Source organism: Budorcas taxicolor, chromosome 17 (assembly GCF_023091745.1).
Source record: "Budorcas taxicolor isolate Tak-1 chromosome 17, Takin1.1, whole genome shotgun sequence".
Lineage (NCBI taxonomy): Eukaryota > Metazoa > Chordata > Mammalia > Artiodactyla > Bovidae > Budorcas > Budorcas taxicolor.
Genome location: NC_068926.1, coordinates 58,266,467 through 58,278,766, shown reverse-complemented (window position 1 = coordinate 58,278,766; position 12,300 = coordinate 58,266,467). Strand labels below are relative to the sequence as shown.

At 48.9% G+C, this 12,300-nt stretch overlaps 1 protein-coding gene across 1 annotated transcript in view; it reads left to right on the top strand.

Moving 5' to 3' along the window:
- Positions 1-11,072, top strand: part of RNFT2 (ring finger protein, transmembrane 2) — a 56,921-nt gene extending 45,849 nt beyond the window's left edge. The window contains exons 7-10 of the mRNA XM_052654908.1: positions 4,721-4,870; positions 6,377-6,442; positions 6,581-6,682; positions 10,938-11,072. Coding sequence (XP_052510868.1) covers positions 4,721-4,870; positions 6,377-6,442; positions 6,581-6,682; positions 10,938-11,072 — 453 coding nt within the window. The remainder of the gene's footprint in view (positions 1-4,720; positions 4,871-6,376; positions 6,443-6,580; positions 6,683-10,937) is intronic.
- Positions 11,073-12,300: the final 1,228 nt, after the last annotated feature.

Below are 12,300 nucleotides of genomic sequence, written 5' to 3'. Positions count from 1 at the left end.
CAGTAAAAAAGTCAGAACCGCCTTCTCCATCTCGACTGTAACCGCCCCCCTTTATCAGAATCCCAGCAGCAAACTCTCCATGCCCAAGTTCTGCAGCAATTGCTACTGTTCCCCCTTCACGGGTGACAGGGAGGCCAGACGGCTCATAATCTGATCGCTTTCCTTGTTCTCTGACACCCTGGAGAAACCACACATTCCATTTGGTGGTCGTCAGAAATAACACGCTTAAGCAACCTGGAATTATAAAACTGCTTAATTAGAGAGAGATGGTTTCACTGGGATATGCCCAGTTCTCCCCGGTGGTTCTATCTCCTTTTCCAAGTGCCTCCCCCCACTCTGCCAGCAGCTAATTGCTACCTTTAGCTCTCTCTCTCCCTTTATTTTATTTTCTGTGACATCAGGGCTTGCTTATAAAGAAAAGTACTCTCTTCCATGTTCCAATTCTGTTTCTCCATCAGCAAACTCTAGACATTGACCTGAGTAATAAAGGTGGAAATCTTGTGCTTCCAAAGTGTCTAGCTCTTAAGTAAGCACCTACTTTGTGCTGCATGCTGGTGATATGATCAGGAGCCAAATTATCTTCATGCTGATGGGGCTTACAATCCAGACGAAGAGAGAGATAATTTTTTAAATGTGAGAGGTGATCTAAAAGAGTGATTTAAAGGGTGTAACAGGAGCATCTAATTAAGTAGTTGGGGAAGAGTCTTCATAGTAGGTGACAGCTAGCTGAGACACAGAAGATATTCAAGTGTTAGCTCGGCAAAGAGTATGGGACCAAACATCCATCTGCAGAGAAGGAGCATGGTCTTCATAGCAAAGCACCTGAAAGAGGGGCCCAAAAGCTGTTCCCTGAGTCTGCCCTGAAATTCTGGGGATATGTTGGGAGCCCCCAGACTTGATTTATCTAGCTTCTTATGTGTAGATCAGGGGTCAGTAAACCACAAACTGCATTCAAATATGCTCCGACACCTGTTTTGATAGCTAAAATTTTACAGCCTTGCCTATTTGTTTGTCTGTTGTCAATAGCTGAGGGGTAGAGTGGTGACAGAGGCTGTGTGACCTCAAAGCCAAAGTAGTCACTATCTGGCCCGTGGCAGAAGAAAAAAGTCGCTGACCTTTGTTCTGGATTCACTCACTAGGCCAATGTGGGGTCTGGGCCAGGGGACCAGCTCTCAGCCAGTGGGGCCTGAGAACTGGGGGGATCCAAAGACAATGACAAGGGAACAGAAATAGCAAGGTAGCTGGCAATAGGATCTGAGTCCAGGCTGTGTGGTTCCTGAGGCTGCACTCCTACCCACCAAGCCGGACTGGTGGTACAAGATCAGCCTGAGAGGGAACAGGAGGGTCTGTCCCCCAGAGCCAGCCAGATGAGCAGGCAGGGGTTCCCAGAGACACAGGGACATAGGACCTTTCATAAGGTGGTCATATCCTCACCCATCATGGGGCCAGGTGGACAGAACAGGAGGCTTCCCAGCAAGATAGCCAAAGACTGACCACCTTTTCTGTCACCTCTGGGCTTCTGCAACACCTTTCTTCCCTCATAGTGCCCACGTTACTGCATGATCCTTCTTCCACTTATCCACTGAAAGAGAGCTTCTCAAACTTAAACGTGCACACCCGTCACCTGGGAAGCTTGTTAAATCACAGATGGTTCTGGGCCTCAGCAGGTCTGGAGTGAGGTTCTGATTCTGCAAGGTCAGACACGGGAGTGAACGGATGACTGGATGCCCGTCCTTGGTCCTTAGCAGATGTGGGTACATCCTCTTCAAGGGGTCCCCTTGCGAGTGACCTGTACCCAGGCCATCAAGACAGAATATAGCAACATGGATATAAAGTCTCTATCCATAGCCTTTTACATCATCCATTTGTGGATACACAACATGTTTTCATAACCTTTTTCTCCCTCTAATTTAAACTCATCATATGTTCAGTAACGAAAAAATTGGAAACGACAGAAAACCACAACGAAAATGAGGAGTTTCTGCATTCTGTGGCTTTTCCACTTGGAACTATAATATGAGCATTTCCCTGAATCAATTGATATCTTTTGCCAGGATTATTTCTTTTTAAATTTTTTATTTTGGAATAATTTTCAACTCAGAGCAAAGTTGCAAAAATAGTGCAGAGTTCCCATGTACCCGTCGCCTAGCTTCCCCTAATGTTACATTTAATATAATCATAGTTCAGTTAGCAAAGCCAAGAAATTAAGATCAATTCCCTTACTAGTAGCTAAACTGCAGACCTTGTCACATTTTGCTCATTGTCCCACAGATGTCTTTTTCCTGATCTAAGGACCAAATCTAAGATTCCACATTGCATTAGTCATGTCTCCCTAGTCTTGGCTTAGATGGTAAAGAATCTGCCTGCAGTGCAGGAGGCCCAGATTCAGTCCAAGTCAGTAAGATCCCCTGGAGAAGGAAATGGCTACTCACTCTTGAAGAATTCCATGGACAGAGGAGCCTGGCAGGCTACGGTCCATGCGATCGCAAAGAGTCGTACATGACTGAGCAACTTTCACTTACCTTCTTCTCCAATCTAACAACTCCTTGGTCTTTTCTTGGTCTTTCCTGAATGTCATGCCTTTGAAGAACGCTGGATAGTTACTTTGTAGAATGTTCCTCAGTTTGGGTTTGTCTCTTGTTTTCTCACGATTCAATCAAGGTTGTAAGTTTTTGACCAGAATACACAAGAGTGATGCTGTGTTCTTCTCAGTGCATCGTATCAGGGCTTTAGGCTTCAGTGATGTATTATTACTGGGGGTGTTAACCTTAATTAACCTTGGTTAAGGCAATATGTGCTGGATTTCTTCACTGCAAAGTCACTCATTTTCAGGATGGTATTTGGCTGGCTGTATGGCTTTGCATTATTGATCTCTATCATAACCAGACCCTCTTCGTACACATTTACTTTGTCACCTGTTTTTTTTTGTTGTTGTTGTTCTGTTACAATGAATGCTGCATTGGCCATTCCTACTGACATATCTATTAACCCAAATCCCTGATTTATTAGGATAAATTCCTAGAAGTAGAATTGCTGGAACAAAAATTATTCACTTTTTAAAAAACATTTATTTATGTATTTATTTATTTGGCTGCATGGGGTCTTCGTTGGGATCTTTGGTCTTCATTGTGGCATGAGGAATCTTTAGTTGAGAACTCTTAGTTGCGACATGTGGGATTACTAATAGTTCCCTGACCAGGTATCAGACCAGGGCCCCCTGCATTGGGAATGCAGGATCTTAACCACTGGACCACCAGGGAAGTCCCTATTCATATTTTTAAGGCTGTGCATGCCTGGGGCAGGGCTGTTTGTTTCTGTTTGTTTCTTTCAGTCGACTTTATTGAGGTGTAGAACATATCTATACAACAAAACACATAGATTTGAAGCACACATTTCAGTGAGTTTTAGCAAATGTATGCACATGAACAACCAGCACCCCATCACTATACAATATAAAATTCTATATAGACAATCTGAAATTTCTTTCCCCCAAATTCCCTGATGCCCCCTTACAGTCCGTCCTCCCCTATCTCGCCCCAGGTAACCACTGATCTTGTTTCCATCACTGCAGTTTGCCATGGCCTATTGTAGATCTTCATGTAAATCACAGTGACACAATATGTACTCTTTTGTGTCTGTTTCCTTTGATTGGCTAGAATGTGTGAGACTCATCCAGGCTGTTGTGTATCACAAATATTTGTTCCTTTTTTGTTGCTGAGTGATACCCTGTTGTATATATATACCACAATTTGTTTATCCATTCTTCCATGGATGGACGTTTGGGCTGTTTCCAGTTTGGGGATATTATGAGTAAAGCTGCTATGAACATTTACCCGTGAATGGACATATATTTTCCTTTCTCTTGGGTGCACACCTGGGAGTGGAATGCTGGGTCCTAAAGAGGTGTCTGTTTAACTTCATTGAACACGGCAGGGTAGGTTATTTTCATGTCCATTTTATAGCTCAGGCCCCAGAAAGCTGAGGGACTTGAATAAAAGCCGAGAGAGGAAGAGAAGGAGAATCCTAGATGCTTTTCCTGTTTATTTCCTTTAATCTTCAGAGCCACCCAGAAGGTAGCAGTTGCAATTCCCATTCTGTATATGATGACAGTGAGGCTCGTGGATATGTAGCAAGTTGAGGTTCTGAGTCCCCCAAGCCTGAGACCCCTGAGTCCACGTTCTTTCCCCACATACGATCCTGCCTCCTTGGAGACAGTAGGCAGCGGGGCTGGGCCATCTTCTCCCCTCCTCTTCTCTGCCTATCCTTCTCTGCATCCCGTGGTCCACCCTGCCCCTGCCACTGAGGGCAGTTGCCCGCAAAGCTGGGGCCAGCCCCCTAGAGATGAGCCTGATCTGTGTGAAGGGCCAGTTACTGTTGCCCCATGATCGGCTTGGAGCCCTCAAAGCCACAGCAGGCACCAGGGAGTGACCCCCACTCCAACCTTCTACTAAAGGTGTCCAGTTTCTGCCTCCCTGAAAGGCGGTCCTCAGAGCGTTGATCTCCTGGGCTGGTGGGCAGCGGGCGAGGGCAGCGGGCAAGGGGCCTTGTCTCCCCGGCCACATCGCAGGCCCATTAGGAGCAGGCCTGAGTGCTTTCCAGAGCTGATTAATGGGCTGGCTGTGACCTGGAATGTCATTACTCCCTGGGCTGGAGGGCCCCTCAGCTGGGTCCTTTGGGTCTTTACTCCTGATAATAATTGATGCTTTCTGTGTGGTTGCAGGGAAAGTTCTATCTGGTCATCGAGGAGCTGAGCCAGCTGTTCCGATCCCTCGTTCCCATCCAGCTGTGGTATAAATACATCATGGGTGATGATTCCTCCAACAGCTACTTCCTGGGAGGGGTCCTGATCGTCCTCTACAGCCTCTGCAAGGTGAGGTGCCCTGGGGGCTAGAGGGCTGGCCCAAGGACAACCCATTCACCAGCTGAACCTGGCAGGTGGTTGGGGGGGCAAGTGAGGAACCTGGATAAACACCCTCATCTCTTTCTGTTTAACTGAAAACCAAAATTCACACAATACAAAATTATTTTACCATTTTATAGTGAACAGTTCAGTGGCATTTAGAAGACTCTCAATGTTGTGTCACTACCGCCACTGTCTAGTTCCAGAACATTTAACAAAGAAATGTCCGCAGAGAAAGGTGGCTCAGTAGTAAAGAACCTTCCTGCCAGTGCAGGAGACGCAGGTTCGATCCCTGGGTCAGGAAGGTCCCCTGGAGAAGGAAATGGCAATCTTCTCCGGTATTCTTGTCTGGGAAATCCCTTGGACAGAAGAACCTGGTGGATCACAGTCCATGAAGTCGCAAAGAGCTGAACATAACTTAGCAACTAAACAACAACAGCAGCAACTTATGAAGCATCACTCTTCATTCTTCTATCAGCCACTGGCCACCACAGGTCTTCTTTCTGAAGACTCTCTGGATTTACCTTTTCTGGGCATTTTCGTGTAAATGCAGTCATACACTCTGTGATCTTTAGTGTCTGATTTCTTTCACTTAGGGTCATTTCTGAGGTTCCTCCACATTATACCATATGTCAGTACTTTCCTGCATTAATGGGTACAGCCATCCTAATTTCTTGCCCATAAAGCTCACTATATGCCATCCTTTCTCGTTGTCTTCTTCACAACAACCCTTCCAGATACATTCCATTATCATGTCAATATTATGGGAAGTGTGCTGAGGTTCAGAGAGAAGTACCTTGTCCAGCATCACTCAGCTGGAGATCACAGAACGAGCATCAAACCCAGGCAGGCTGCCTCCAGAGTCTGGAGATCTCAACCCACCAACAGCACGGCCATGGAATTTGTTTTCCGTTCCTCTTAAATTGCACACCCTCAACTCTGCAAATCAGTATAGAGCACTCCTCTTTTCATCATTGGTGCAAAGTCAGATTCCCCACTCCCCGACAATAAACACAGCCTCCTCTTTCTTTTTCCGTATTTATTTCTGGCTTTAGAGAATCCTGGAAGAATCATGTGTTCCCTTTCCTTAAAGCAGTACTAGCCAGGCAGTCCATGTCGAGTCAACCACTGGGGCTTGTCTTGGCTGCTGATTCTGATCTGCTGGCTGTGGCTGACAGGAGATGGAGAAGGATGATCACAGCCTGGCTCAGAAGAAGAGTGATCGATTAGCAGTGCCTGCCCTGGGCTTATGGTGGGGGAAGAGGCAGTAGGCATGCCATATATTCGCCATTCTGGCCCCACTGGCAGAGGAGACTGCTGACGGGTAATAAGACAAAAGCCAAGTAAAACTGGTGGGGAGTTTCAAATGGGAGGATGTACCCTGCAGATGTTCAGAGTCAAAGATGAGACCCATGGTGAGAAAGATCCTCAACCATCCTTGGATAGTTTGTAGCCATCCACTCACTCTCCTTTCAGTCCTTCGACATCTGTGGCCGCGTGGGTGGAGTCAGGAAGGCCCTGAAGCTTCTCTGCACCTCTCAGGTGAGTTGGCTTCTGATGGGCCTCACCGAGCTCATAGGAACCGGGAGCTGGGAACAGACCACACTGCTTCTGAGGGTACCTCTCCAGCAAGGGGCCACAGCTGTGTTTGTGTCTTTCTCCCTCCCTTCTGTCGAGCAGAATTACGGAGTCCGGGCCACGGGGCAGCAGTGCACAGAAGCTGGTGACATCTGTGCCATCTGCCAGGCTGAGTTCCGAGAGCCTCTGGTCCTCATGTGCCAGGTGAGCAGGGCCAGGCGGGACCACTGGAGATGGGCGCCACGGGCCACAGGGCCCTGCCCCATGCAGGAGTCCCAGGTGCCTGTCCTCTGGCCAAACCTCAGGGCTCTGGGCTGGGTTTCTGGGAAAAGTGTGGTGAAGCCTGGAGTCTGTCAGACCCAAGTATAAAACTCTGTTCTGCCTTTTCCCAGCTGGCTGCCCTGGGGCAGGTTACTTCACCACTCCCAGCCTTGGTTTCACCAGTAAAATGTAGAAAATGCATATTTTGGTATGGTAGTGTCAGAATGTTCTGCACATGAATCTCAGCAGGTGTGTGGACCCCAAGTGGCTCAGTCCATCTCTCCAACCTTGGTTGTTTTCATTTATAAAACATGTATCATGATAGTGCCTACTTTATTTAATCATAAGAGCTATTCTTATGATCAAATGAAATCATCCCTGGGAAGAGCTAAATTTGAAATATTCAGCTCTAAAACTTTATACTATTACAGTTATTAGTATCATTATAATTCTTACTACCACTTGTTTTCGTTATTGGTTGTGGGTCACCAACTCATAGTACTGGTCAGTTACTTTTAGCTGCCTAAACTTATCCCTTCTCCTCTCCCCCCAACCCTTCCCTCTCCCACTCCCCTTCCTGACATGGGGGCAGACTAAGATGTCAATTCAGCAAATATGTATGAGTCAAAGCATCCTATCAGATACCGGGGAGGGGAGGCAAGGGGCACACAGGCCCTGTCCCCTTCTCTAGAAGCACAGTCACCCTAGGGAAACAGACACATACATAAATAACTATGAAACAAGGCAGGCAGTGATAAGTGCTGTGTAAGAGAGATTCATGCAGCGTCCCAGGGGACCGGGCCAGAATGCGATGAGTTGGAGGTTGAGAAGGCTTTAGGGGAGGCATAGCCTGCAGACTGGAATGAATGGGAGAGCACACGGCTCTCCCCCTATCCTCTTGCCCCCGCCACCCAGGGGTAGGAGTACAAGAGATGGGGGCCGTTTATGGCACCAACAAAATTTTTTTGTTTTTGCTGTTTGGGGATGTTTAAGAGGTTCATTTTTAATTTTTAATTGTATTTATTTTTTTAATTGAGAATAAATTCGTGTGACTCAAACATTCAAAAAGGAGATGAAGAAGTCATGATGATTAAATACAGTGTGGGACCTGATACAGAGAGAGGACAGGAAAAAAAAAACTAGTGCCATAAAATCTGAAGCGAGGCTAGAGTTTAGTCCATCGCCATGCCTCTGTGTGGGTTTCTTTCTTGGCTTTGACAGATCCACCATGGTGATGCAAGAGGATGGTACTGGGGGAGACTGGAACTGGGGGAGGGGTATCCAGGAACTTCCCATAGTACCTTTGCAGACTTCCCTGTAGGTCAGCTACCACCTGCAATGCAGGAGACCCTGGTTTGGTTCCTGCATCAGAAAGACCCCCTGGAGAGTGGATAGGCCACCCACTCCAGTATTCTTGGGCTTGCCTTGTGGCTCAGCTGGTGAAGAATCTGCCCACAATACGGAAGACCTGGGTTCAATCCCTGGGTTGGGAAGACCCCCTGGAGAGCAGATAGGCCACCCACTCCAGTATTCTTGGGTGTCCCTGGTGGCTCAGTGAAGAATCCACCTGCAATGCAGGAGACGTGGGTTTGATCCCTGGGTTGGGCAGATCCCCTGGAGGAAGGCATGGCAACCCACTCCATTATTCATGCCTAGAGAATCCCCAAACAGAGGCACCTGCTGTGCTGCAGTCCATGGGGTCACAAAGAGTTGGACACGACTGAGCAACTAAGCACAGCACAGTACAAGATTATTTCAAAATAAAAAGTTTGTTAAAAGGACATTCTAAAGATACAAAAAGGGAAGTGATGACAGGGCTCCTTCACTTGTCCCTAGCTCCCTAGGCCCCTAAATACCCACACAGGCAACCACTGTTGCCAGTTCCCTTTATATCTTTCCAGAGATGCTCTGAAAAGTTTAAATACACAACACACACCGTGAACATATCATTCCCAAAAAGACCTAACTGTGACCCATTCTGTCCAAGCTGCATTCTGCATCATTTCTTTTTGATTTGAACCTCTGCCTGAAGAGATTGCTCCTTATCTGCACAACATCCCATTTTGTGGATTGCCCGTCTTTGTCCAACCATCCTCTCGTTGATGGGCCTTTGGTGGTTCATAATCTTTAGTTACCACAAATGCGGTTGTCAGGAGCGATCAGGGAGGGATAGGGAGATCTGTAGCACCTACCTGGACTCATTGTGTTGATTAAATGAGTTAATTCAGGTGACGCATCTTGAACTACACCTGGCACATGGTCAGGGTTCCATAAACATTCGCTCTCATTGGCACGTATTCCATTTCACACATGTGCAAGCTCTTGGTAGGATACATTCCTAGTAGTGGAATTACTGGGTCAGAGGGTATGCAGTCTGACAGACACTGCTAAGTCGCCTTCCGTAAAGGAGTGTATCTGTTCGCACTCCCAGTGAGGAGTGTGACGTGCCCTCTTGCTTCGCCCTCCTCACCAGCACACCACATTATCAAGCCTTTCCTGAGCCTCGCCAATCTGACAGGTGACAAACGCTATCTTGGTGCAGTTTTCATTTGCATTTGTCTAATTATGAGAGCAGATGAGCATCTTCTCATATGCTTCAGAGCCATCTGTATTTCCTTCTCGGTAGCAGTGAGTATTTGAGCATGATGTCAAGGTGAAAGTTTTTCTTCTTCCTTGATGGCAGTCTCTCCAAGCCTTAGTCTGTGTGTCTGTCTCCCATTCTTCTCCTGGTACCGCTGTGTGTCCCCATCACTGGATTAGAATTGGTGGGAGGGGTTGGACAAGACACCGCCATCCCAGAGCTAGGAGCAGTGGCCACACCCAGTGCTGGTTGAAGCCCACGTACCTGGCCGGGCCCAGTACACGCCTCAGTCTTGCTCTGCTCCTGTGAGCTGGGCTTAGAAGGACAAGGACAAAGATGCCTTCCTGGGAAAAGGGCCTCAGTAATTCCTAAATGCACCAAATGAATGAGCAAATGGATGAATGAGTCACGTGTTACATCCTCACTAAAGGCTTCCCTGATTCTGTTTCCCCAGACTAGTTAGCACCCCTAGCTACGCAGGCTCCAGATCCTGTTTTTCCTTAAGAGCACTTATCCCAGTTGTCAGCTAGATGGCTAATTGGGCAACTGGTTGGGTAGGGTGTGTCTCCTCTTGGCCAGATTGTAAGCCGCTTGGGAGTGGTGGCCATGTCTGTCTTAGTAGTGTCACTACAGTACTGACTCAGTAAACATTGGCTGGATGGAAGGAATGGGATGGTTGGAGAGAGGGATGGATGGATGGGCGGATGGGACAGATAAGATGGATGGAGCGCCTCCTGAGGGCAGGCTGGCACACCCCCACTCCAGGATATCTCTCCCAAGTCCACATTCCAGGAGACATGGCCAGGGAAAGGTTAACCATCCAGCCCCGCCTGCGATCCCCCACCAACCACAAACTGACCTGATGCTACACATCCCAGCCTGGAAGGACCCCTCTGCCCCCTCCCTCTGTAGACACACCTTTGTTTCTCTAGATGTCGGAGGCAGTCCTAGGTCATGAGCTCCTCCAGCCTGGCCCCTGGGGTCCTATGTGCTTTGAATCTCTTAATTTGGCACTAGATTCTGTCTTGTCTGATTCTCTGAGAAGGAGACCATGAGCTCCTGGAAGCCAGGGACCAGGTCTTCATCATCCTGGTATCTCTAGAATCTTCCACCTAACCTGCATGGGAGGGCATTCATTTGTCAGAGTGCAGGCTGGGGCTAGGCAGTGGGGCTACAGCAGCAGCCGTCACTGCCCTCGTGGAGCTGCTGGGCCTGCTGACCCCTGGATCCTGCACTTCAGACCATGGTGAGAATCTGGGCACGGCCTTCAAGATTCTGCATGGCCTCCTCACCTCCTCTCCCCCACTACCCTACTCCCTGTAGCCACTTTGATCATCTCGAGATTCTCAAACACTTTCCCATCTCAGGAGGTTTGCACAGCTGTTCCCTTCAGCCTGGAATGCTCTAGCCCCACCCCTTCTCTTCCCCCAGTTAACCCCTAAACATCCTTCAGACTTCAACACAAGTATCACCCCACCTGCAGGAAGCGGCCCTGACTACACAGGGCAGAAATCATCCTTCTTGTTCACTGCTGGGTCTCAGCTCCTAGGACCGAGGCGGGTATGGGGTGGATGCTGGGGGAAGCGACCCCAGCGGTTCTGATTGCTGTCCCCGCAGCACGTGTTCTGTGAGGAGTGCCTCTGCCTCTGGCTGGACCGAGAGCGCACCTGCCCCCTCTGCCGCTCGGTTGCCGTGGATACCCTGCGCTGCTGGAAGGACGGGGCCACTTCGGCACACTTCCAGGTGTACTAGGGCTGAAGACTGTGGCCCCGGGGCTTGCAGGCACACCAGGGAGATGACGGAGGGTCAGCTGTGTCTGGGCCACCTCTGGGAGCTTCCTCGAAAACAGCCCTCGGGCCCCAACTGTCCTCCATCCAGCCTTCGTCCCCCACCCAGCCCCCGCCCTCACCTTCCTCTCTTGTGCTGTTCACGGTGTGCACATCTTTCGCCTCCACATGGGGACGCCTGCTCACTCACACTTGGTCTCCACCGAGGTCAGTCTCCCTCCTCCCTCCAAGTCAAAGAACTGATAATGGACCAGGTTCTACCTGTTGGTGATCATAACCCGTGGTGACCTGACACCTGATGCTGCAAACTGGAGAGAGGCCTTTCAATGCTGCCTCCCCGCCAGGGCCCCAGGTCTGCAGATGAGAATCACTGTGAAGTACTTTTCAAATGCAAATACCGGGCCCCACCTCATGCCTACAGGAACTTCGTGTATCAGAACCCTCAGAGTGAGCCAGGCACAGTCTCGAAGTTTCGGCCCAGATGACCTCCTGTAAGGCTCACAACCGCCCCAAGGTGGAGGTACTGTTGTCTCCTCTGTTTCACAGAGGAAGAAACTGAGCTCAGAACTCCATGTGGAAACATTCCCAGGTCACCCAGTGAGCAGTGATGGACCAAGCTTCCACCCCTGGCCTGTCTGGCTTTGGAGCCTGCCTCTTATCCACACACTGATGTGCTGCTCAGACACTGCAGGCGTGGGGCCCCTCCGTCATTTTTTTTTTTTTTCAATGCACAGGAGGTGATTCTGACGTCATCGGTGACTCGAGTATGTAGTGTGTTTCATTTGGACTGCATTGAGGATGCTAATAGTGAATGCCAGCTCTGAAAATCTAGTCGTGATTGGGTTCACAGAAAATTTTGGTCCTTAAAGTTGCTGTTTAGCTGGATTCCTGCCAGGATGCTCAGTTGTGATTGGGTATCTTCCAAGTGGCGCAGTGGTAAAGAATCCGTCTGCCAATGCAGGAGACATGGGTTCGATCCCTGGGTTGGGAAGGTCCCCTGGAGGAGGAAATGGCAACGCCCTCCAGTATTCTTGCCTGGGAAATCCCATGGACAGGGGAGCCTGAAGGGCTACAGTCCACGGGGTCTCAGAGTCAGACGCGACTGACTGAGCACAGCACATGGCACATCAAGAAAGGCCAGTTCTGGAGACCTCCCCGGAGGCAGTGGCTAAGACTCTGTGCCGCCTGTGCGG